At 35.8% G+C, this 27,902-nt stretch overlaps 2 protein-coding genes across 2 annotated transcripts in view; one reads left to right on the top strand and one right to left on the bottom strand.

Moving 5' to 3' along the window:
• The window catches only part of LOC127854985 (DNA-directed RNA polymerase I subunit RPA2-like), a 64,118-nt gene extending 45,923 nt beyond the window's left edge, over positions 1-18,195 (bottom strand). Inside the window, exons 1-5 of the mRNA XM_052390195.1 lie at positions 18,050-18,195; positions 6,836-6,913; positions 4,290-4,349; positions 3,586-3,660; positions 2,805-2,924 (exon numbers count right to left, since the gene is read on the bottom strand). Of these exons, the coding sequence (XP_052246155.1) occupies positions 2,805-2,924; positions 3,586-3,660; positions 4,290-4,349; positions 6,836-6,913; positions 18,050-18,121 (405 nt within the window). The 5' untranslated portion in view covers positions 18,122-18,195. The remainder of the gene's footprint in view (positions 1-2,804; positions 2,925-3,585; positions 3,661-4,289; positions 4,350-6,835; positions 6,914-18,049) is intronic.
• A 197-nt stretch (positions 18,196-18,392) lies between these two features.
• Positions 18,393-27,902, top strand: LOC127855004 (uncharacterized). Its single transcript, XM_052390293.1, has 4 exons — positions 18,393-18,491; positions 23,360-24,184; positions 24,758-24,894; positions 25,566-27,902. Exons 2-4 carry the CDS (start codon positions 23,503-23,505, stop codon positions 25,734-25,736), a joined length of 990 nt encoding a protein of 329 aa, XP_052246253.1. The 5' UTR covers positions 18,393-18,491; positions 23,360-23,502; the 3' UTR covers positions 25,737-27,902.

The raw sequence follows: 27,902 nt of genomic DNA, 5'->3' as shown, positions 1-27,902 counted from the left end.
TATTGTCTCCGTGAGCATTGACATGATCGCTTACGAGCGTATCAATGCCGAGAACTGCTCAATGAAGGAGAGGTATGTTCGATAAATATCCAGTGGTGCTCAATGCAGTCCGCTGATGTCTACGTGAAGGTTGACGACGTCCTCGTTTCCTGCGATGTCGAGATCTGGATCGGCCGAGATGTGGATCGGCTGCGATGAGACCGAGATCTTCTAGAATAACGTCTCCGTGAGTGACGACGTGATCGCTTACTAGAATCGCGACGATGAGAACTGCTCGACGAAGAAAAAGCGTGTCCGATGTCTAATCCTTGATAAAGACGATGTATTCAACGAAGAATAGGAGAATAATTTCAATGAAGAAGACCGAGTTCTTCTTCTTGACCGGTGACTGGTGTTATCGGTGGCAGGCCTAACTGATGACTGTTGACCGGTGACCGGAGCGGTGATCAATGACCAGACCGGTGACCGGACCGGACCGTTGACATGACCGGACCGGTGACATGACCGGACCGGTGACATGACCGGTGACCGGACCGGACCGGTGACATGACCGGTGACCGGACCGGACATCAATGACCGGACCGGACCGGTGACCGGACCGGACCGGTGACCGGACCGGTGACCGGACCGGTGACATGACCGGTGACCGGACCGGACCGGTGACCGGACCGGACCGGTGACCGGACCGGTGATCAATGACCGGACCGGTGACCGGACCGGTGACATGACCGGTGACCGGACCGGTGACCGGACCGGTGATCAATGACCGGACCGGACCGGTGACATGACCGGTGACCGGACCGGCCGGTCAGACGTCGATCAATGGTCCGTGATCAACGTCCCCGGTGACGTACCGGTCATATCATGACCAGTGTTGTCACCGGATAATGACCGTATGGCGGATGCCAAATGGTCCGGCATTGGTCGATGTCCTTGACCAATGCCATCGGGCAAAGACCGGCTGACGGGTGTCGCCATATGGTCTGATGTTGACCGACTGTCTAAGAGACTTAGCATAGTACGGTCGCGATCGTGCCCGATACCCGGTGACTGATACTGCAACTATCATCCATGATCTGCGAAGTCACCGGGTATTTATCCACTCTTGTTTCTGCGACCATCATGTAGTCGAATATATGAAAAACAAGAGCAAAGCATATTCAACCATAAACTGGTCACAGACCAGATTATCATACGGCACATAAAATCATTATTTGACCATAATGAAAATTATAATAATACTGCCGTAGATCATAAATTAAACAAAAGTTTAATTCAAAACAGATGAAAAATAAAATGACGATCAATTAGATTGTCATACGGAACGTTAAAATCATTATTGCACACAATGGCAAATGATAAACAATCTGTCAATAGAAGAACACGCTTTGCACGATCTCGTAACACATTAGAAGAACATGCTTTGCACGTTCTAGCAATGTATTAGAAGAGCACGTTTTGCACGTGGTCGTTCGCGCCTGAAAACACCCAGCATGGTAGAAATAAACCATTGTTCGATAAAAACAAGCATGGCTTACCTTTTACAAATGAAACAAAATCCATTAAATCCACACAAATTAATCCGAATGAGAAATAAAAAGATAAATAACACAATTTATCTATTCAAAACCCCAATCAACCAAGTGAAAAACAATATTTTAATTCAGAGCCGTAAAAGACACGTATACACCTGGTTGATCCGGAAAGAATATTGAGGGTTGGTTACCGATTTTTGGCTAGGTTGCATTGCACTATGTTTAACATGGCCTGTATTACGGTATTGAGGTGGCGGATTCCCAGTTAAAATTCCAGATGAGTTATTTCCCCTTGGAAAGTATAAGCATACGATAACAGGTCAGTATTTATGACATTAAAACGTGCATTCCCCCCATATGGGCTGTCAGTTGTAGTGGCAGCCATTGTGTGAATACGTTTTTTGGCACTGTGACCTTGACCTTTGACCTTGTGACCTGAAAATCAGTAGGGGTCATCTGCGAGTTATGATCAATGTACCTATGAAGTTTCATGATCCTAGGCGTAAGCTTTCTTGAGTTATCATCCAGACACCATTTTACTGTGTCAAGTCACCGTGACCTTGACCTTTGACCTAGTGGCCTGAAAGTCAATAGGGTTAATCTGCTAGTCATGATCAATGTACCTATGAAGTTTCATGATCCTAGGTGTAAGCGTTCTTGAGTTATCATCCGGACACCATTTTTCTCAGTTGAGTCACCGTGACCTTGACCTTGACCTAGTGACCTGAAAATCAATAGGGGTCATCTGCCAGTCATGATCTATGTACCTATGAAGTTTCATGATTGCGAGTCATGATCAATGTACCTATGAAGTTTCATGATCCTAGGCATAAGCGTTCTTGAGTTATCATCTGGAAACCATTTTACTATTTCCGGTCACTGTGACCTTGACCTTTGACCTAGTGACCCCAAAATCAATAGTGGTCATCTGCGAGTCATGATCAATGTACCTATGAAGTTTCATGATCCTAGGCCTAAGCGTTCTTGAGTTATCATCCGGAAACCATCTGGTGGACGGATATACGGACATACGGATGGACCAACATGTGCAAAACAATACACCCCCTCTTCTTTGAAGGGGGGCATAATAAGTTATAGCCCCTGGTAATGAAAAATGAACTCACCTTAACCATGATAAGTAAATGGTATTAAAGAATGGACCCACTCTGACCATACCAAGGCCCAGGTATGTCAGAAATCTCATATCCAAAATATATCCTAAGAGATTTAACATAATGATAGGGACCTAGTATTAAAGAATGGATTCACCTTGACCATAATAGGGACCTGCCCAAGGTTCCTGGTGAGGGAAGGGCCCACATGCCCATTGACAGAGAAGCCTATCTGGATCTGCAGTGAACCCTTGTAGGTGACAGCACGACTCCGACACTGCAGGTTTTGAAATCAAAGCACTGAGAGAAACAGATTTTGGGGTATTTAAACCTGGGAGCAAAAGAGGTTGTGTATGGTGGCCTGTCATTGCTAGGATTAATATATCATGGCAATATGAGATTATTTGTTCATTTAAGGGATGTTAATAAATATCTGAATATGCGTTTGGGGAAACTAGCATAAACAAATATTTAATGCAGCAACCAATGGCTTCATTCATGTTTACTATTATTTTACTACAATAAATGCTTTAGGAAGCCTGGTCTCTACTTACTCTACAATAATTATCCAGCAATAAAATTAAACAGAACATAAACCACACAGTGTATCTTGACTTATAAATAATTATGTACATGGTCTTAAAAGCTTCAAATTCTGGATTTGAACAGAGCATCCTCAAATGGACCCCATAATATACCCCAAAAGTCTGCACAGGCTAATCAGGGACGACACTTTCCGCTTTTATGATATTTTCAGCCTAAAGAAAGTCTCTTCTTAGCAAAAATGTAGTTTAGGCGGAAAGTGTCGTCCCTGATTAGTCTGTGCGGACTGCACAGGCTAATCTGGGATGACACTTAACGCACATGCATTATGCCCAGTTTTCTCAGAACATGACTCATAAAAAATAATATGGACGATTGTGTGATATTGTCTATACCTCCACAGGGTATACTTTGACGGTCCTTGGGCAGACTGCCTTCTCATGCACTCTTGGATTACCAATGATGACATCCTGTAGAGAAGAACAAACAAGTCAAATTGAAGAACTATTGATTATAATTTCATTTCAGTTCTAAGAAGTACATACTTGATGCTTTCTAACCTAAGTTGTGCAGATTCAACACGATTCAGTAAAAATAGAAATCCTATTCCTGGCTTGTCAAAATTGAGTGAAAAGGGGTTTAATGCATGTGTGTAAAGTGTCGTCCCAGATTAGCCTGTGCAGTCCCCACAGGCTACACTTTCCACCTTTGTGATATTTTTCGTTTCAAGAAAGTCTCTTCTTAGCTTAAATCGAGTTCAGGCGGACTGCACAGGCTAATCTGGGACAACACTTTACGTATATGCATTAAACACCTTTTTCACAGAGCATAGCTCATATATTTGATACCCGTCTGTATGTCTGTCCGTAACACTTTTCGTGTCAGCTACATATATTTTATACCCTGTGATAGATTTTCATAACACTTGCCTCAAATGTTCAAGTCATTGGGACAATGTGAAGCAAGTCATCGGTAAGTCACGCTGGCTAAAAATCCAGGTCACCACAAAAATGTCAAAACAATCTAGCAGTCTTGTGAATTGCCTGTTAGTCTGTTACATAAATTCTGCTGTAAAATATATGAATCATAGAAGTCTTACCTCCAATTTCAAAGATACTTTGTCACCATTTGGCAGGGCAAATTCAACAGGTTCTAAGTTCTGAAACGAGGTAAAGGAGTAAAAAATGTATTAATATTAATGATTTATTCAAAACATTAATTTTTCAGACAAATGATTTTTAAACGGAATTAAGAATAATTAATTATCAAGATCATATACATAAATATTTGCCTGTTGTAAAAAATAGATCGATACATGACAAGTTAGTTGAAGACATGTCTGACTGGTCATTAATCTTTCATCTTATGGCAACAAACAAAAGACAAAGATTTGATCACGATTTGAAAAAAATTGTTGGGAGAAATAAAGCAGCAAATTTTGCATTGTTTTAAAAATCAAAAGCAATAACTCTGGTGTGCCTGAGGTGAATTAAATGGTTATTAATCTTGGCATCTATTTTATGTCAACAAAGATTTCCAGAAAGTATGGTTAACTGTAAGAGTAAGAGAGCAGTCAGCCGTCTGCAAAAACTAGCCAGCTATCAGCCATAGGGTGTTCACGTCAAGAAATGGGCAGGGGTGGCGAAATCAAATGTCCGAGTTGCCCGAGTCGTACATTTGCTTGTCTGGGCAACTGATTTTTTTCAATTAAGTTGTCCGTGGACAACAAGTTTTTTAAACGTCGGGTCCAGGTATACAAAAAAACAACATTGTATTAAAGCCGTAATTAAGTTTTACAAAACCGGATGTTGACATGCGATTACATTGCCAGTGCTATTTGCTGACAATCAAGCTAAAATACGGGCACTCTCCCGCGCAGTGATCTCCCTCATTCCATAAGAGACCAGGAGCATGCCGCATTTTAAACATTCGGCCCGACTGTTAGACAGTGTACAGACTGGTTTCTTTATTTTTACAATCAGACAGAAATAAAAAGTATCAAAGTAAGATAATCAAAACACGGTCTACCTTGTTATTTAAGATGACTTTAATGGTAAAAATGGAACATTTAGTTTTTTTAAATCTTCAACAACGGAGCAGAAACCCGAAGCTTTGAGCAGTCCACCTCCCATAAAAACTAAAAAAGATTATGATAAAAAATATGATCTAAGTAAACGCACCAGAACTTTTCAAGAAACTTTTCTCACAGAATTTCAATGGTTACCAGTTGATGATAATCAAATTGCTACCAGTAGCGGTGCAGAGCCTCAGTCTGATGAGGTCGACATATTGGACTACTTTAATTTTTTAAGATGACGATGTACTTATGTTCAACACATGTTTTAATAACACTAGCTTTGCAAGATTAAAAGTTTTAGAAAGTCTTTATATTGTTAATAATTTACTGCTATAATGAATGTACTATTGAAATACAACTATAAACAAAACTAGCAAATCATACTCATTTTGGTATATTCCACATTGTTTTACATTAATCAATAAATGCATTTATAATTTATATAAACATTAACGGACAAGTGTAGTTCAGCAACGGACAAGTTAAATTTCCTAAATGGTTGTCCGTGGACAAGTATATTTTTTTGAGATTTCGCCATCCCTGATGGGAGTATTTTTTTTTTAAATAAAAGACCAGGTTCTCCTCAATGTGATGCATCTACTCATGAAGATTAAAGTTAAAAGCTTTCAACATAATAATGCTATGCTCTTGACTACCTTTAGATATGAAAAAAAGGGCGATAACAACACAAGAATGAGGTTCAGGTAAATTCTATGGTCCTTGTGCATTGCACTTCCTCTAAATTATATAACAATGACTGGAACATGCAAACTCCTGCATACAGGGCAAGTTGCTGACTTTAAGCGGACATTTTTCCACAAGCAATTATTGACAAGAGGTTATGTTAGGCTTGTCATCAAATTATTACTTAGATTCATCAAAAGCCTAAGACCAGTATAACTGTACAATATGAATTTGGATTCTCTAGTTTAGAGACTGTGTGCTTGTTTTAACAAGAATTTTGAGATGTGATATTTCCTTGCAAACTGGGACAATGTAAAAAAGACATTTAATTAATAAATAACTTTAAGTGACATTGTATGGGTTGAGAGTTGTGTTGAATAAATCATGATTATACATAGCATACTTATAAGTTGTTGGTATACAACTTTAAATCCCTTTTGTTATGTATTTACGATTTTGGTCTCTTTTTCAATATGAGTAGAAAAAATTAGCACCTCTGACAGGATACTGTTACATTAGGAAAACAATCTCTGATTTTTACCAATAATGCACAGTGTTTTTTTCCCATTCAAATTTGGGGCTGGTATATGGACCCATTCCCAATAAAAAAAGTATATATTTTTCCTCAATAGGCCCTTCACATTTCCAATTTAAGTTCATTTTAAATTTATCTTACAGTTTAGTTCATATCCCATCCATCAGTTGAACTTCACTATAAGTATTATTAAAAATATTATTTTTAAGTGTTTGTAAGCAAAAAACATCAATACTTATTTCCCAATTATATTTAAAAATAAAACCCGGACTTTCCCAATCCTGGCTCCATTGCCAAAATGGTTTTAAAAACAACAGATAAAGTATTTTTATCGCCTATGTAGTTTTACCTGAACAATGAGACCTAGTCCTTCATGAAGCAGGCAGTTAAACGACTCAATATGAGGCTTGATCAGATTCTGCAGGACCTGCAATAGATTTATAACAGATTGAGATCTTAAATGAAATAAATTCAATCACTGTAACAGCAGTTTCAGGAATTTTACTTTAAATGACAGGGATGGTAATATATAGTCATGTATATGAGCTCAAACTCACCCCAAGTGAGGCAGAAACTTTTGACTGGTATAATTTTGCTATTTATATTACATTCAAATGTACAACATTTAATTTTGACAAAAGTTGCTCCAATGATAAGTAATTGACAAAAAGCACTTCAATGCTTCACACTCTTTTTGTATTTAAAGCAAAGAATTCTCTACTGAAATAAGATTCTTTCAGTACAAGTTAGCATGTTTATCTGTAGTATTGGCCCTCTTAATGAATACATGATGCGAATTTTAGAAGCAAATAAATACAAAAACATGCATGTGTTACATGTCAATCTATAATTCAGGGTTTTTTATAGAAAAAGGGGAAGATGCTGGACGCTGGGTGAAAGGGGAAAATAGAGTGCGAGAGAGACATATTTGGGGAAAAAATAAAAACTGTTTTAATCAATGTCTATGACTCATCTGCAGAGGCATGTCTATAACTCATCTGCAGAGGCATGTCTCTGTCCTTTTTTTTCTTCAACACATTAACAATTAAGTCAAAGTCCTCCTTTGAAAGCTCCACCTGGTACAGGTTGATGGGTAGACGATCTAGATCTGCTACAGTATTGGAAAAGGAAGGTGCGGCAGCTGCCGATTGTCTACACTCACTTTCACAATGTTTGATGGCGATTACCTCCGAATCCTGATGGGTTTCAACGGTTTTCAATGATTAATTCTTAAAAAATGTGTCAATGCGTTTATTATTTTCCAAGTCCAAACGTTTTATTTGTTTATGTATGAATGCCAATTTTTTCTGTTTTCACGTTTACATCTTGGCTTTCACATAACCTGGATGAAAATTCGACTGATTTCCGGTACTTAATTGATGAAATACCCTATTCGCCCAATTACGTCCAGGGAAATAGTCATGTGATTATTATGGTTAGTTGCCCGGATAAAATTTTCATGACGTAATTTAATTGCAAAATTTGAATCACTGGGGTTCCCAGTTTTGTGTGTTCGTTGGAAGAGAGAGAGTGCGAGATCGTTGTACATGGTACAATTTGGGTAAGTGTCGACTTACCCAAAGGAAAAAAAACACATTTCTTGGAGGGGAAAATATTAGGTTTTAGGGAAAAATGCTATTCTTGGAGGGGAAATTGTATTTTCAGGAGAAACAATTCTGGTAAGCAAAAACGCTGACTAGCAGCATCACTTTCTTAGTAAAAAAAAACCTGGTAGTTAAATGTGTATTATTGGACATAACAACGAAAACTGCATTTATATCGGCATTGTTTTGACAAAATACTGGCAAGACTAAGCTCCCTGTAGTAATATGTATCATGTACAATGGTTCTCATAATATTGGCCCTTCTGATTGGTTTCTAAGATTTGATGTTATGCGCATGGGCTTGTTCTGAAAAATAGTATCTTAATGGATAAACGAAACTCTTGCTCAGGTTGTTTTTAAAGTATTTTTACATTTTATTCAAAAATAAGCAGCATATAAAACATTTGACAAAGCTACTATTAATCCATAAACAAACTAACATAATTGTGTTATGTAATTTAAAAATCATAGCATCACCCTGGAATTAACATGAAATACTTTCCCATGAACACCGGAAATCATGAGAATGATCATTGTTACAATAGTCATGGATAACTATAAAATAAATAACAACTTCTAAAAATAAAAAAAAAACCATAAACATTCAAGCACTTGTTGAGGGTTTTCCGTAAAAGTAACAATAAAATGAGGGCCGATACTATGAGAATAAGGGATACTTGAAAAACATCATAGAAATCTATATTAACAATTTTATTGCATATGACCCGATGTGAGACTCTTCAGTGTTTTGAACCATTAACCTAGTGGAAATTATTAGATGATTTATATGGCATAATCTTGTAACATCTATACTTCAATCAAAATTTTCTTGACTTTTCTTACAATACTAATTAAAGCGAATTTCCAACAACAAAAAACAAGCCTGAGTAAAGTAAACTCTACTCTAAGTCTGGACTGAATATATCAGAAATGGTAAAAAGGTATCTTCAGAGTACAATTATTTGAATTCACCCTAGTTCTTCTTGAATGCTCTGAGGTTTTCTAAGTACATACGTATAGATCAGAGTTCTTCTTGTTAACCAATTTTTTACTGTCAAAAAATAATTTCTCACCTATGTCTATAAAATCGAGTCCAATCAACCGAATACATCGTAACAAACACAATACCTGTTATTACCGACATCAATTGTGAGTGATTTGTGGATCAATACTCAAAGCAACAAGGGACAAAATTGTCACAAAACCAGGTTTTCAATGTGAAAAAAAGTCTGATAAAGGTAGACAACTCAAACTGAACTGATTGTTTATAATTAACCCCCTTTGTTTCAAAATAAATCTATTTCTAGTCATGGCGACCTTGAACTTGGAGATATTGACGTAATTCTTATGTGCGACACACCGTCCCATGATGGTGAACAAATGTGCCAAATGATTTAACAAGGGACAAAATTGTCACAAAACCAGGTTTTCATTGTGGAAAAAAAAATCTGATAAAGGGAGAAAACTCAAACTAAACTTTTGAAATGAACAAACAAAATTAACCCCCTTTGTAAGTTTGTTTTAAAAAAAAATCTATTTTTAGTCGTGGCGACCTTGACATTGGAGATATTGACAAGATTCTTTCGTGCGACACACCGTTCCATGATGGTGAACAAATGTGCCAAATGATTTTAAAATCTCACAATGAATGACATAGTTATGGCCAGGACAAGCTCATCTATGGCCATTTTTGACCTTTGAACTCAAAGTGTGACCTTGACCTTGGAGATATCGACGTAATTATTTCGCACGACACACTGTCCAATGATGGTGAACAAATGTGCCAAATGATTTTAAAATCTGACAATGAACGACATAGTTATGGCCCGGACAAGCTTGTTCCGCCCGCCCGCCAGCCAGCCAGCCAACCAGCCCGCCCGCATTCGCCAATCTAATAACCAGTTTTTTCCTTCGGAAAACCTGGTTAAAAATCTCACAATAAATGACATAATTATGGCCTGGACAAGCTCATTTATGGCCATTTTTGACCTTTGAACTCAAAGTGTGACCTTGACCTTGGAGATATTGACATAATTCTTTGTGCGACACACCATCTAATGATGGTGAACAAATGTGCCAAATTATTTTAAAATCTCACAATGAATAACAAAGTTATGGCCCGGACAAGCTTGTTCCGCCCGCCAGCCAGCCGCTGACATTCGCCAATCTAATAACCAGTTTTTTCTTTCGGAAAACCTGGTTAAAAACTTAAAAGAAAAACCGTTGTCAAACAGAAAGCCGAATTTATGAATTGACGATTCAATCTATCTTACGGATGTTCTGGAGATAGTCGGTATATTACCATTGCACATACTGGATATTTTAGAGCATGGTTAATATTCAGTATTACTGTTTCCTAACAAATATCATAACTTCTAGGAAAATTTGCGAATCTGAAACATTTTTTTTCAATTTTGCCAATTTACCAAAACCTGAAAAGCCTCCTTTAAAGCTAGGAACACTAGGAACAAGTTACTTGTTTTAAGATTGATTTTTTTGGATGCATTACTTTATTATTGAAACAATTATTATATTTTTAACACAATAATGTCTAAATATTGATTAAAAATACATGGTTATCAAAAAACTTAAAAAGCTTTTGCCTGTAATTTAGGTAGCACCTATAATCATATTATTCATATTATGCAAGCATTACATATAATTAGTTGCAACATAACAACTCCTAGCTATATTGACCCTCCGGGTTGCTGGGAGTTGCAACTGGTAAGACGATTTACCATAGAAATTTTACCGCCTGGATTCCGGGCGCTAATTTGTTGATAAAATTAGCGACATAAACTATTTTCTGGCATGAATTAACACAAATAGATCGTCAATAAATCTATAATGAGCAAATTAAGATAACTTACATGATATGGTGTGCTTGCAGAAGAAAGATTTTAATAAAAGTTCAAACATGTCAACCGTAAATGCAAATGTCAACTTGTTTGCATATGGAACATTTTTTATTTACCAAAAGAAAAATTAAAAGAACGCACGCGGTGTGTTTACAACAACATGTACCAATAAATGGTTAACCTTTGCTTTTCTCTGAACATACAATTTATGTTTTTAAGAAAGTTTATTTTCAAATATTAAACATTTGTTTTAAATGGACAGAAATTTTCTATACAATTTGTTCAAATTTTAATTAATACTTATGTTAATTGTATATGAAAAGCGGTCTTTGCTTGTTATTCTTGTCTGTTTATCATTATATTCTCATCAGTGACACTAATCAAATGAAAATTTTTCATATTCCGTCGGCAAAACCGCTGTTACATCTCTTTCTTTAAAGTTTGCCGCTATTATGTCCTCGTGCGCATGCTTTAGTTTCAAGTTGCATCTTCTTACGGACTTGAAAGATTCTCCTATGCTTTCCTTTGTCGCCAATACGTGATAACAAGTCAACACGCAGTGCCTGTCGATTGCATCATTGCATCATTGGCACCGCCATTACACTGCATTTGTACCCGTCGATTCCATCAAAGGAACCGCCAGTACACCAGCATTTTTAGTTGGAACGTTGACGGATTTAATCCTGTCGCAGACAGAGCCAATTTTACTCAAGCCAAAGATATAACGTCGAAATGTCGTGTGCTAGCTGTGGCAAGGTATTTACTCCTTATTTCTAAAAACGTGTGTGTACAATTTCCCAAAAGAAAATTACCAAAAGAATATTGAACAAGACGGTGGTATAAAACTCTCGCTTTATTTTAGGAAAACAGAAGGAAACTTCGTATTTTTTACGTTTTTAAGATGGGAATGGAGAAGTTTTACATGTACGCTCAATTGTACAAATCCGAGCAGCGTTTCCAGAGGGATTGTGACCAGATAGTGTTCCTTAATGGCAAATTGGAAGATTTCAACAAACGCTACGAAAGAGCAATACAAAATGAGGACAAGTGTTTCTGATACAAACTGCGCATGCTCATTTTGGTGGCTGATGGACTGCTGCAGACGTATTGTCAGTACGCATGCTTGAAGAACAAGATAGGTTTGTGAAACACAATGTCCCCGTATATGACGTTTGACCTTGAAGGATGACCTTGACCTTGACCCTTCACCACTCAAAATGTGCAGCTCCATGAGATACACATGCATGTCAAATATAAAATTGCTAGCTTCAATATTGCAGAAGTGACATTACATGAGCAATTTTGACCCATATATTTGACCTTGAAGAATGACCTTGACCTTTCACCACTCAAAATGTGCAGCTCTATGAGATACATATGCATGCCAAATATCAAGTTGCTATCTTCAATATTGCAAAACTATTCATAAAATAAGCGATTTGGGCCACATATATTTGACCTCTGACCGTGAAGGATGACCTTGACCTTTCAACACTTAAAATTTGCAGCTCCATGAGATACACATGCATGCCAAATTTCAAGTTGCTATCTTCAATATTGCAAAAGGATTCATAAAATAAGCGATTTGGGCCACATATATTTGACCTCTGACCTCGAAGGATGACCTTGACCTTTCACCACTCAAAATGTCCAAAATGTGCAGCTTCATGAGATACACATGCTTGCAAAATATCAAAATGCTATCTTCAATATTGCAAAAGTATTCATAAAATGAGCGATTTTGGCCACATATATTTGACCTCTGACCTTGAAGGATGACCTTGACCTTTCATTAATCAAAATGTGCAGCTCCATGAGATACATATGCATGCCAAATATCAAGTTGCTATCTTCAATATTGCAAAAGTTATTGCAAAATGTTAAAGTTGGCGTAAACAAACAAACAGACCAACAGACAGGGCAAAAACATTATGTCCCCCACTACTATAGTGGGGGACATAAAAACGAGGTTATCGATCTGAGGTTTAAACTTTACGGCGAGAATCCCGTCGAGGGCGAGACTTTGTACGCGGGCATTCAGGAATACGACTACGCCGCAGACGTCACAAATGAGAGCGCGGAAGAATCGTAGAATCTTGACTGGAAAATAGTATGGCGCTATTTATGACTTCACTGATGCAACCAAAACATTACGACATACGATGACGCCTTGCGATGGGCCCATGCCTGACGTTACTTCCGGACCCACAAAGACCTCAATTTTTGCTTTAACATTTTTCATTCAGGTATTTTCAAATACACTTTTGTCTTGTACATATTTTGTGTAGTTATTTTCTTCTATGTTCATAAATAGTTTCATCTTAATTTATAGAAACTATAAGTCATTGATCATTATATTCCTATCAAATAAACTTCATATTACGTTTCCATAATTGTTAGTGAATTTAAGATACTGATCTCATAATTGATTGCTCAAGTCCAAATGTGTTATCTAGTCATAAGTAAGTGTTCTATCTTGTAATCATAATTTACTGCATAATTTTCATAATTGTTAGTGCTTAAGGTATTTAAGATACTGACCTCATAATTGATTGCTCAAGTCTAAATGTGTTACTTATTCATTAATAAGTGTTTTAAGATATCTTCTCATGTTATCATAGTTTACTGCATGTATGTTTTCATTTTTGTCAGTACATAATTATAATGTGGTTTTATTGATCTCCTATTTGTTTGCTCAAATCCAATTGTTGTGAACTAGTCATATATTTTTCATCAAAATAGAAAGCATAATAAGTTTCTTAGGATATTCAAAATGTGATAATTGTCGATCAAATATTGATCTCACACGTGTTTGTTTCATGTGCTGTTTAATCGAGTCTCTTGTTATATTTAAAGTGTTCATATATTGTTGTCATTTTCATCATGTACGACTACCTTTAAAAAATACATATATTGTTGACTAGTTTTAGTGCTCACAACAACTTTTTTATTGTGTTTATGTTCACGCATAATAATTAAATGAGTATATGACTCAAACAATACATTTTTTAAACTGATTTTATCTTGTTTTTCTTTCTATGACCACGCTGTTAACGAACATTGTGAGAAACTATACTAAACAATGTTCTCGCTTTTCAAATACATTCGGAAATATATTGGGATTGCACGAAAAAAAGCGTGAATAACGAAAAATAACAGAGTAAAACAACGTGATGGACACATACGATCTTTCAGTAGTTAAGTAACATACCTGTGCAATGACGGAATTATTGTTAATCAGATTATCCATAAAATATATCGATGGATTATATAATAACTTTTTTTTATAATAAGTAAATGTATATCGTTTTATAAGTTAATCAAGTACATAGAAAAACAAGTTGATTTATCATTTCATTATTAATAATTAATAATAACCCTAGAAACAAAAACAACATGCAATAAAAGCATATTACCACGTAGCGAATAGCAATAGAAGTACGCTTACAAATATTAAAATATATATATATCGCTTTAAAACCTAAAAACTAAAACTAGAAATTGTAATGTTTTCATGAAAAAAAACAGCATGTAAATATCATTGAGAAATGGTAGACCACTCCATGACAAACTTTATCTGATAGTAAAAATAACATTACGCAACAACATCGGATTAGCGACAATGTTCTAAAAGATAAGATGCCCGAATTGAGTGGCATGTTTATGACACTTGTTCAGACTGTTAATCAAATATCCATTGAGGGAGCACTTTTAAAGAAAACTGATTTATTTTTTTTATTGAATATTGAAGGCGTGTGTCATTGATTGACTGTTGTCCAAGCAACACTTTGTGCGTTAGCTGTAAAGTTAATCATTGGAATTTAACGCAGTTAATATGTTTAATTATGTCTCACGACTTAAACAATTATCATTTGTCATCACTTTTTTATTATTATTCCCATGCTTTACACAGTCATCTTGAATTAAATTATTTATCATACATGCCATACGTCCCTATCTCGGCGGGACAGTCCCGCTTTTGAGCCCTTTGTCCCGCCGTAACGATATGAGACGATTTGTCCCGACATTCGTAAAAAACGATGCAAGGTCTATAGGTTCCCAATAAAATTCGCTATTCAAGCTCTTTTTCGCTAACACTTACCCCTGCTAATCCCTTTATTGCCCCCAATTAACAAGCTGATTCTACTTATCGTGTGTACCAGTGTTGTTTATGACACCTTATCAGCGATTTATCGGCTAATTATTGATTTCATCAGGCATTCACACCATGGTGGTCTTCAAGATAGTGGTCGCTTATTGCTATCGATAGTTGTATTATAATGAAATAAATGTTGAAAATGTGTTTATTTTTGTATTTGTTTGAAACGGTTTACAAAACAATTGTTTTGTAAAATTAACTCTACGTCATTAATGAGTCTTTTACATTCAATGTTTAGTTCATAAATAGCGGGATAATCCGAATGTGCAATATACCAAAATCGCAACAAACAGTCCAATAAGTGATATCCATCCTGTCTAGTGTAATTGGGTGTAATTGTAATAAAAACAACGAGGTGCTATGCATGACAGTTTGACCCTACTCCAATTAAGGTAAAAACCACGAGGTGCTATGCATGACAGTTTGACCCTACTCCAATTAAGCCGCGACAATTGACAAGTAACAAACTGCGCATGGATACATGCTTAAAAAAACATCGCAACAAACAGTAAAAGTGGTACCCATCTTGTCTTGTGCTATTGTAATAAAAACAACGTGTTGTTATTCATGACAGTTTGACACTACCCCAATACAGCGCCTGACAATTCACAATTCAGTTTAATCTATGTATATAAGAAGAAAACAAAATATGATTATTAACATTAGAGAAAAATAATTCGAGTAAAGCATCCATAGACTTCTTTTGTCCTTTTGTTTTTGTTGGTGTAAAAATGGTTGAGGCGTTGTTGAGAGTTAAAATGAACACAAAGACGGTTTGCTTCCACCAAAAACCTACCTCTGAAATGTGTACGGCCGCGCATTCCGTGTGTAACTGATGTAACTGTTCGGTAGATAGTTTACTGTAACCCGTACTTTCAGTGTACTGGATAGCCTCCCCTGCGTTATTGTTTGCCATTGAAATTAATATAATGAGTATTGTTGTCGTAATGTTCTAGATTTTGTACTTTAAAAAGATGAATATTATCCTCGTTGTTTGCTATTGTCTTATTTTATAAAACTGGTATTGTTATGTTTTAGATTCCATGCTTCATATCAGATGTTTTATGTCTTGAATAAAAGTATCAAGAGTATTTGTTAGTACTATACTGACTACAGTAAAGGTGGCATGATAAATCGTTTTAGGTGTCCCGCTTTTGGGTCAAATGTCCCGACAATTTTTTATGGAATGTCCGGCTTTGGACCTAAAAAGTTATGGCATGTATGTATTTATGTTTTTAAATAATAGTTTTTTCAACCCTCATTCACTTAGTAAAATAGTAAAAGTTACACCAACACCGCATTGTATCTTTATTTTAATAACAACTTGTTTACAATGCAAACATACGCCAGATATTATTCAACTTAATAATGAAACATGCCACTTATTTGATTGCAGCGAGAATACAGTCATAAGAATGTGTCCTAATTCAAACTACACTGTTATACACAATACAATTTCAACTGCTACCATAAGACCAGATCGTCAGATACTACGGTGAAAACAATTTGTGCAGTGTAACCTTTTCTTTCGCTTTGCTCTAATCGACAATTCACAGCTTCCGCCATAAACGATTTGTTATCAAGTTTAAGTTTTGAGCATTTCTCAACAAAATACACGCAAATTGATGTTGATTGTAACCGGTATTGTGTTTGTGACAATGTATTAGGTTGATTGAACTTGATTTTATAGACATATGTGAGACATAATTTTTTTACACTAAAAAATGGGTTAGCAAGAAGATCTCTGAGCTGTACGTATGTACTAATAAAAGCTCAGAGCATTCAAGAATACGATACATATAATGCAAGTTGTTTTAATTTATGCATTATGGATATATTTACGATCTATTTGTGTTTATTTATGCCAGAAAAGAATTTATGTGGCTGATATTTCCAGAGCTCCAGATAAGGGCCGTACAGCCGTAAATACGGCTTTTTCATTAAGTTTACGCATTCATTTTTATAAACTGGACGTACAAATACGACTTTAATATCCCTTTTACGCATTTACGAAAAAATCTGGCCGTACCAATACGTCCGCGTCAGCGCGGCGTGATTTGTTGGTCTCTAACCTAACGGCACTATGCATTAATTTATAATTACCAAAAAATGTAGACTGGGTTCCGGTATTATTGTTGTCTATTCTGTCGGGTGATTTCCGGTAACTCGTTAACCCGTCAAAAACAATATGTCTGCGCGCAGGGAAGGCCGGGTAAACCGAAGGCGGTTAAAAAAACACACTTTGTTGTCATATAATGGCTACATACGGTCGTCTAACCATCCTGACCTTCCAACTGTAACCCCCAAAAATACATTGTCGCCCCGATAATAAACAAGTTGATTGCATCGGTGGCTAAAAAAACGTTAGAAAAAACAATGGTTAACGGATGAGACAGTGACATTACTGTTTATTTACTTAGTTAGCCATGAGTTTTAATGTGTAGTTGTATTTGCATCATACTTCAGAATGGAAAACTGAATAAAGTAACTGTTTAAGAAGCTAAATATATTTATTATAATTGCTGCAATTCTGTAAAGTCAGTTATACACCCTTCAATATCCAAGAACACGGGTAGTACAGTACTACCTGTATTTTTGGATATGGTAGTACATGTACTAATTGATTTTCAGCGTTACTCCTTTTCTTTCTGTCAGTGGCAGTACCGTTACTAATTTCACAAATACTTATCTGGAGCTCTGATTTCTGATTAAATTCCCGCGTCTTTACATGAATAAACTTGTAAGCAGTTGCAACTACAAGCGATCAGGAGGGTCAATATCTGGGAGTTGGATTATTGCAACAAGGATTCACCCTTACTTTGACTTTGGGCCAGCCGCCTTCGGCCAAAGTGGTGTTTTCGCGAAAACATATTACATCTTACGTTTCGATTGAAATGTGTGAAACAAACACAAGTAGAATAAATAATTGATGTATCTTCTACCTCATTTTGCGTCTTTTTCGGCTTGCCATAATCTGGAGACGTCAAATTTCTGTAATTTGGTTTGGTAGACATTTTCACGTGTTTTTATTGTTGTCGGGTCATTTTAGATGAGCGTTCGAAGGAAAATGACGGTTGGCTATAGCGGTTAGGTAGTACCATATGTTTATAATGCCCAATATGCGATGCAAGTTATATACATTATTTGGAGCCTAATTCAGTAATTTTAATTTAAAATACAAAAAAATCACACTCATCTTCACATTTCGAATATAAGCACATGCCAATGACAAAAAGTCAAAGTCTATTTATTAACGTACCGGTATTCAAAATGAATCATTAATTTGAAATGAAGTGGAGTGTAACCGTGCAGGCGTTCACTGATATTGGTCTATGATCAAGTGACGTTTCCACAAAATCCTTAGATGAAGTTTACCAAAGTTTGGTTAGTATTTCAGAAAAAACTGCAATTGGGTCATTTTTTCCGCCTCTAAGATGCTAATCTTAGTTTGTGCAGTTCGCTTATTTAAAAAATAAATAAACAGCGATATTTGCAAGATGTACAGTCGATTGGTGTATATCTGTATCTGTATCTGTATCTGTATGGTACTCGAAACTAGCTCACAGGGCTTTTTTTCCTGACTTTGTAAAGCGGCCCTGGCCCCCTTACTTTGTGAAAAAATGAGTCGCGAACTTTTCAAAATTGTGAAAAAATGAGTTGCAATCTTTTCAAAATTGTGACAAATTGAGTCGCGAACTTTTCAAAATTGTGAAAAATTGAGTCGGGAACTTCTTAAAATTGTGAAAAACCGAGTCGTGAAATTATTAAAATTGTGAAAAACGGCCCATTTTGTAAAAATTCACGGCCATGTTAGGTTTGTGAATTGTCCTTTTCAAAATTGTAAAATGTCCTTCCACGGCCACTCATAAAGAAGGAAAAAAAGCTCTGGCTCACTTATGAGCAAAACTTATCGAGGGTGTGGTGTGTGCCCTTTGATGTTAAAATGTTAGTAGCACGATTTAATTAGAACACTTTTGAATTGTTCACTTTTAGTACAAGTCACTACACTGTCTGGTAAAGAGTTCCAGTCCCGAATAGTACGCGGAATAAAAGAGTATTTATAAATGTCAGTGTTACTTGTTGCCAGTTTGATGGATTTAGAATTATGGTTACGTTGTGGGCGTTTGTTGACTTCTAGGAGATTGTCAGCGGGGACGGCCACCAGGTCGTAGATGATCTTGTGGAAGAAAACCAATCGTTGGTCTCTACGTCGGTCCTTCAATGGTTGCCATTTCAGTTCTTTAAGCATTTCTGTTACGCTGCTCTTGCTTTTGTAGTTGTTACAGACAAAACGTGCTGCACGCCGTTGTACTCCTTCCAGTTTGTCAATGTCTTTTTGAAGATATGGATCCCACACAATGCTTGCATAGTCCAAAATTGAACGTACTAGTGATATGTATGCCTGCTCTTTGAAGTTTTTGTTGCTGTGTCTTAAGTTTCTCCTGATAAATCCAAGAATACTGCTTGCTCTGTTACAGACTTTATTAACATGTGTTGACCACTTTAAGTTTTCACTGATCTGAACTCCTAGATATGGATTATCTTCAACTTTTTTTAAGAGGTGGTTGTTCAGAGAATAGTTAAATGTTGATGGTACACGTTCAGTGATTTTTTTTGCTCAAATTTACAGCCGAATTTCGGCTGCTTCCCAATCGCAAAAATACACGTTTTTTCCCAAAATTCTGACCAAAATTTCCCAAAAAAAGACCAACTTCCAAAAAAAAAAACAAAAAAAAAAAATTTTTTTTTTTTTTTTTTTTTTTTTTTAGAAAGAAGTCTCATATAACTTAATTATGATTTCTTAAATCTAGGTCTCAACTTTATTTTTTAAACATCTTACAAAATATATAACTTGAATTTAGTCATTTTTGTCCATATATCATTCCCAAACTTGCCACTTTTATTGATTAAAGAAAAAAAACAATTTGACCAGACTCCTTTTCTAGAAAACTCCCTGAACATGCACTTAAAAACAATATCACTTCTGTTACTTATAATCCTATTTATAATGGTTAATTTTTCCCAATTTCATGGTTTATCGCGCTATTTTTCCCAATTTCACGGTTTATCGCGCTAATTTTCCCAATTCAAATGGCACAGGCTGTAACAAATTAAAGCAAAAAAAATCACTGACGTTGTCTATGCATTGTCATGAGATAACACTTTGTTTCGTTAAACCTCATTCCCCAGTTTTTTGACCATTTTTCAAGTGAATGTAAGTCCTTTTGTAAGTTGATATGATCTTCAAAAGAGTTTATTGGTCGATACAAAAGACAATCGTCGGCGAAGAGACGTACTTGTGATGTTACACTTTTTGGTAGGTCGTTGATGTGGCACAAAAATAGTAGAGGACCGAGCACTGTACCCTGGGGCACTCCTGAGTCTACTGTGCATGTAGAAGAGGATTCACCTTCAACAATAACTTTTTGGCTTCTTTCCATTAAGAACGATTGAATCCATTTTAAGATGTTACCCTTTATTCCATAGTTTTCAAGTTTGTATAATAGTTTCCGATGTGGTACGGTATCAAACGCCTTACTAAAATCTAATATAACCATGTCTATTTGTTTCTTTTTGTCATACATTTTCATAATATCATCCATAGTAAGTATTAACTGGCTTTCACAGGAATGTCCACTACGAAATCCGTGTTGAAGAGACGTTAGTATGTCATATCGCTCTAGATGGTTTAAGATGTGTCGACACAAAATGTGTTCTAAAGTTTTGCAGCAGACGCTTGTTAATGATACTGGGCGGTAGTTACTAGCTTCGTGACGATTGCCCTTTTTAAATATAGGTGTGACGTTTGCGTTTCTCCAGTCTGTTGGTAAGATGCCTGTAGTTAGGCTTAACTGGAAGATATGGGTTACTGCAGGTGCAAGTTCCTCTGAGCAATGGCGGAGTACTTTATTCGGAATACTGTCCGGTCCACTAGCTTTATTAACACTCAGTGCTTTCAGAAGTTTTTCTACTCCAGGAATTGTTATGTTTAATTCTGTTATTTCAGGGTAACAAGGTTCACTTAACTCAGGGTTTCTTTCTTTTGGGTCTTCCTTGGTAAATACTGATTTGAATTGGTTGTTTAGAATTTCAGCCTTTGATTGACTGTCCTGATATAATTTTCCATTACTTTTTAGTGCTGATACACCCACATTGTCTGTGCGTTTTGATTTTATGTATTTCCAAAAATACTTATTGTTCCCATCTTCCATGGACTTTGATAGCGGATTTGAGTGAGTAACGGATAGGTTTAACGTTTTTTGCTATATACTTTTATTTATGTTAAGATTAATAGTTTTCTATAAATTGAATACAAAAAATTAATTAGCCTATCATTGTTAAGTCGATTCATGTTTTTGTTGAAGTGTGTCAATGTTTACAACTGTTTCTTTTTTCGAAAGCAAAACAACTAACAAGGTTACATTATGTACGCACCGTTTTTGTGACAACAGGAAAAGTGCAGACGAATGATTTCTTGAATTTTGCAGATTTTGTTTGGTAAACATAATGTTCATTGACGTAATATTTTAGAAATATGATTATAGGTGCTACCTAATTTACAGGCAAAAGCTTTTAAAGTTTTTTTTGATAACCATGTATTTTTAATAAATATATGGACATGATTGTGTTCAAAATGTTGTAATTGTTGCAATAATTAAGTAATGCATCTTAAAAAATCAATCTTAAAACGAGTTACATTTTCCTAGCTTAAAGATCTAGCATCTTACATTTTTTTGTTTCTAGGCACAGGAATTTAAAGCTGGTTTGGTGGCTGTGGTATAATGGATGGGGTGTCTGAAAACTGGCTTAGTCACTGGGAGGTCTCTGTATTGATCCCTTAAGTGGGAGCATTTTTTAGATAACCCTAAAGACATACTTTGGCGTACCATTTGGGTTGAAAGTCAACAATTGTACTAGCCATTTTGTAGCAATTCTTAAATCACAGTCTAAACTGCATACACTTAGCTCTAAAGTTACAATTTGAATGCAAATATTAGAATGCATCATGTTATATTATCCATATTTTTTTATTTAAACATTAAAATAACACATAACACAGTACATATATAAAAAGGTATATAGTATTGTGTGGAGATACAAAACACTTCACATCATGTAATTGCACATTAAATAGTAGTTACAAAATAAGTAATACTTAAACACTGTCATCAACCTACAGTTCACGAATATTTACGTATATGATATTACAAAGTGGTGTTATTTTATTACCTTTTACAAAATTAACAATGCTGGTTTTGTGCTAATGGTTTAATTACTGAATGCATGGTGTTTACGTTGAAATGAAACTCAAAGTCCTTAGCTAACCGTTATACACCAATCGACTGTACCGGGTAGACGTTTCTAGACTGCCCTATGAGGCACCCCTTAAGGTTAAAAGTCAAAAAATACAATCCAAGGGAAGTATTAAGCTTTAAAGGCAAATAATTTCTAAAACTGCAAAATGATATAATGAAATTTTATTTCAAAGCAGCGCTTCCACCTACAACTTTGAAACTTCATATGTAGATGCATCTTGATGAGTTCTACACGACACACCCATTTTGGGGTCATTAGGTCAAAGGTCAAGGTCACTGTGAGCTCTAAAAAAAAAAAAATTCTGACAAGCTTTCATTTATTCAAAACTGCACCAGTAGCCGAGTGGCACCTGTTATGCTGTGCTCTTGTTGATAATAACATTTTAACACATTTAATAATGTTGTGAACACTTTTTCAAAATAGGATTGTTTTATGTTGATACATCTTCTGTCTGTCCATTTTTATACCCCCAAAGGAGGGCATATAGTGATCCGACTGTCCGTCCGTCTGTCCGTCACACTTTGCGTTTAGGTTTCGAAAAATGCTGCTCATAACTTCTATGTCGCTTCAGATAGCAATTTTATATTTGGCATGCATGTGTATATGGACAAGGCCTTTCCATAGACACACAAATTTTGACCCCTGTGACCTTGACCTTGAACTTAGGGTCCGCGTTTAGGTTTCGAAATCTGCGTTTAGGTTTCGAAAAAAACTCATAACTTCTATCAAGCGTTTATAGGGGGCATAAGTCATCCTATGGTGACAGCTCTTGTTCTTGTTGAAATTCTTCATGATTGAGGACCAATCATTAGTTAATGTTCTGAAATTACCCATTCATCATTTATGTTGCAAATAATCTTCAATAAATCATTATGTTTAGAATATTGATCAGTTGCTCTGATTTTGGTATTATTAATAGCTTAATATGTTTGCAGATGCTGCAAATATCAAGTGAAATACAACTGACTGCATCAAACAGAATTCAAGATTCACTGAACCATTTCCGGTAAAGAAGTCACACCTCGTTACAGTTACATTCTCTGACTGTTGCATATTTCTGTTTGAAAAAAAAGAAGCCATGGATAAGGACAGTATATCGGGATCAGGAATGTATGGATGGCATAGGCTTATGAAGACTGCATTTGGTTGGTCATCCACAGTTGACTTTTTACCTGCCATTCCAGCGGCCATTGCCCTGTACTTATCGCTGTACTTCTTTGGCCTGGTGTTGTATCATTGTACCAAACTTATTGTACCCAAATCCATTCGCGGTTATGTTCACGATTTCATTAAGACCTTGATTATCGTGGCATACCCGTTTGGTCATGGAATCCTGAGAAAATACCACGGAGAGGTGGGGTACATGTGCGGAATGGTACCAGTTTTATTTATAACAACCTCAACTCTGAAAGAAGGGGACGGAAATCCGATAGCAGTTTGGCTGCAGTATTTTAGGAGAACGATACCCCTGTGGAAATGCCTGCTGAAGAACTTCATACAGATCGTGGCAGGGATTTCTGCCTATCACCTTGGAATGTACATACTGGGCCTTGAGCTGCACCCAGCCTACGTGGAGCGACTGAAGAGCTATTACAACCAGTTCTGTGACACTGATCTACACGTGACCGAGTATGCAGGGTTCCTGATCGAGTGCGTGGCAGTTGTGTACGACAGCTGGTTCTGGGCGCAGACTTTCACAAGGAGTCCAGCGCTCGATCGATTACTGAAGATCATCAATGGAGGCCTCCTGGTTGTCGCAGGTATTCTTTAGCTTTTTGACCACATTGATTTTTTTCTTATTTTTGTTGGCATATTTTATTAAAAATCTTATTTATTTTAGCTCCATTGCATCGCAAGCCCCTGGCTTATTTAAACAATCTCGAGTCCATTTCCTGGGTAGAACTAGGACTTGGTGTCTTTTGGGGAGATCTAAAGAACACTCCCACAGTGCGTATCAAACCCATGACCTCCTGTTAGCAAGACCTTAATAGCATATATTGTCATATTTTAATGACATTTATGAAGAACATGTTATAAGTTTGTTTTCTGCTTTTTACTTGAATCAAGACTGTTGATTACAGGCATTTTAGTCAGGTAAGAATTCCTGATATAACTTTGTTTTGCTTTTGAATAACATTTTTTAACTAAGAAGACTAAGTGTAAAATATTTGTTGCACTTGTTTGCAATTTTATTGTGATTTTCACCCAAATGTAGAAATTAAATACATAAACAATTACCCAGTGTTTTGAAATCATTAATGTTAATGCAATAATGCCCCTACAAAAAAAGTTAACATTGTGTCTAAACATGATAACAAAAAATATAAACCCAGGTGTTCACTTGACTGGCATGTACCTGCACCCTGCCATGGCCTCTGGACACACATGGGGATGTGGTGATACCTCCAAACTCACCCACGTGGCCATCTATTGGGTAGGCCCCATGATTGGTACATGGATCAGCATCCAGGTGAGTGTCTTCTACATATTCATTTACCATGTGTTTACCAAGCTGCGTATATATGTTTCTTTAGTAACTCTGCCTTACTGTTTGTGTATGACAATGTTTAACTAGTTGGCAAACTTTATTTAACAATTTATGTAGTCTTTTGACGTTGGAGGATGTAATATGTGTAGACCAAAGTGTATCCCAGGCTTTTTACGAAATTAAATTACTGGACTCCTGTCGACAAATATAGAATTATATCTGCAGTTTGATGCTGTAAGACTGTCAGTGAAGGATAGTTAACGCTGAGCTGGTTATGTGCTTAGAGGGCAAACTGGAGTAAGAACATTCAAACTGTCTGGTTTGTATACCAACAATCAACTTGCACGTCTTCGTAGTGAGAACTAAACCTGGGTCACATTGGTTAGAGTCCAATGTACCATCCAACTTGCCAACTAGACTTAAGTGATTAACCAAAGTATGAAGTGTGTAAGTCACAATGTGGTCCTTTGGAAAGACCCTCAATATTTGATTTTTCTGCCCATTACTTCATTCAGTTTAATATCTTAAAATATTGTTAGCAGTGTTTGTATGACCATATAATTTGTTTGCTTAATAATGCATAAGAACGTATCATTTTTATTGTGACTCAATTTGTACTCGGCCTGTATTATATTGTGTCTATTTCTGTTTAGATTCAGAAAAAGATATCCATTGGAAAACCTGTCACTGAAACTCCAAGATCAAGGACACAAAATGAGGGCAAAAGGTCAAAAAATGAGACAAAAAAGTCCCAGAATGGGAATACTCAAGGTCAAGGACAGAAACAGGCCAATGGAACGCCAAGACGCAGACAATACTATTAATAAAGGTGTCATATATTTACAGTTATTTTAATAATAATGTTTTGAGTATTTGTTTCATCTACAAGATTTCATTTTAGACATATTATAATGCAGGTTCAATAGTATTTTCCAAATTTAAAGAGTCAACATTGTGTTAACAGCTGATTGAGACCTTCTTTTTTTATTAATATTTATTAATATTTTAAGTCTGAAAACACTTGAATGAGGCCAGGGCATTTTCTAACTTTCATGCTCATGTTTGAAAAAATATGGCTATATTATAATAACGCATGAGTGGGCAGATTATTGGAAGATAATCTTCATACGCAATTCATATAATTTTTTATTTGTAAATAGCTCTGCTTTTTCAATAGCTTATGTCACAGGTCACAGATTGAGGTAAATAAATCGATTGTCCAGAGCATAATAATGTCCAGCGTTAATAAGTAAGTGGCAAGAGTTATACTCATGATGTCACAAGGTGCCAGAAGCATGTTCCAAGTAACAATTCAAGGTCAATTATAAGACATCATTTGTGAATGGCAAAAGCTTCCCTCAAAAAACACTTCAAAGGTGTAACTTTGCGACAATTATACCCTTGTAAATAAAAACATTTAATGGTAAAATTATTTTTTCTAACTAAAATAAATTCGACTTGTATTATAAATTTAACCAAATGTGATGAGTTAACTTGTGATAATTTTTATCCACCACAATAAATGTTTTTAATGTAAAATATTATGGAAAAGTATATATGAGTTTTTTTTTATCAAAAACACCTTCATTTAATTTTTCTAAATGTTTTAACAATATTAGCTCACCTTTTACCATTTATGTTGTAATGTGTTATGTAACAGACTTGCAACCATGGTTAGTTTAATGATACCTGAATTAAATCGCTATGTTTGCAGTTAAATTGAATAGCCAGCTGTCAATCAAATAATTGGATCAACCAAGACCAAGTAGATACGGTTTATCTCTGCCATGTGGTCAGAAAAAAGATTGTTGTAGTAACAGAATAAGTGTTCCATTATAAGAAAAATAAGTGGGCAGAGCAATCACTTATTTGGTGCCTGGCGAATTGATAATCTGTTAAGCATTTTTTTTTCATGAAATATTTTTTAACACACTATAATGTGAAGTTGGAATAAGATATCAATCTTAGAATAAACGGTGTTATAATTGTACATATTTATTCCATCATTCATCATGAATTTTATCAGCTACCACAAGTTTTAATCAAAACATTATTATTCATTTTGTTATCACAGAAAACAAAAAATATGTTTTCATTTCAGCATGATTATAGATTGTGGTTTGTGTGTTTCTGATTAAGATACAGCATGGACTATTATATTTACGCACTGTCCTTTGGTATTAATATTTTATAGTTCAGATTAGATTTTATTCTGAAGTGAAGTTTAAGCACTGGAAACCAGTATGTATGTTGTGGTTCAAATACCTACTATATGCGTACTTATGCATAAGACTTATTACAAAAATAACATACACAAGGGACGTGTATGTGTATTGAATTGCTTCAATCTTTATTTCCTAAGGGTCCAATATTTATTGTTGTTACGCTCCCCCAAAATTTATTTTGGGGGGAGCATATAGTTGCCGCTTCGTCTGTCTGTGTGTGCGTCTGTCTGTCCGTCCGTCCGTGCACAATTTTTGTCCGGGCTATTTATGAGCAACTAATGACCGGAATTCAATGAAACTTTATGGGAAACTTCACTACCAAGAGGAGATGTGCATATTATCAGCGGGTTCTGGTCGAATGATTTTTCACAGAGTAATGGCCCTTTGAAATTTTCTATAAAAAAATTCTTGTCCCCCCAACTACTGTGCCCTCAAGACGTTTCCTTTTATCTGAATATAGAGTGCAATATTGTGACAAAAAAAAACTTTGGGGAGCATCACCTGTCTCTGACGGTTCTTGTTTAATCTTTTTCTGTTGTTTTTTTGTTTTCTTGCAGAGGATTGTGTTTGTAAAATGTACCCCATGTTCCAGTGAAGTGGGATCATGAACTTAACCTAAACTTTTGGAGGTTTTGCAATATGTACATTTATTGATCTAAATGTTAAATAAAAGTATTAGTTTATATATATTTTACCTGCATTTATAACTAAGTGAATTGTAATGTTGACATAATGTGTTTTTTATGTTGATTATATTGAAACTTA

This window comes from Dreissena polymorpha, chromosome 13 (assembly GCF_020536995.1).
Source record: "Dreissena polymorpha isolate Duluth1 chromosome 13, UMN_Dpol_1.0, whole genome shotgun sequence".
Classification (NCBI taxonomy): Eukaryota; Metazoa; Mollusca; class Bivalvia; order Myida; family Dreissenidae; genus Dreissena; species Dreissena polymorpha.
Note: the sequence above shows the minus strand (reverse complement) of the source record. Positions and strands in the feature narration are given on the sequence as shown.

Excerpts from the sequence above, each read along its gene's own strand:
- LOC127855004 (XM_052390293.1), top strand. The coding sequence starts at position 23,503 with ATGGATAAGGACAGTATATCGGGATCAGGAATGTATGGATGGCATAGG. Across the intron at positions 24,185-24,757 it reads AGGCCTCCTGGTTGTCGCAG|GTGTTCACTTGACTGGCATG; the intron begins GTATTCTTTAGC and ends ATATAAACCCAG. Across the intron at positions 24,895-25,565 it reads GTACATGGATCAGCATCCAG|ATTCAGAAAAAGATATCCAT; the intron begins GTGAGTGTCTTC and ends ATTTCTGTTTAG.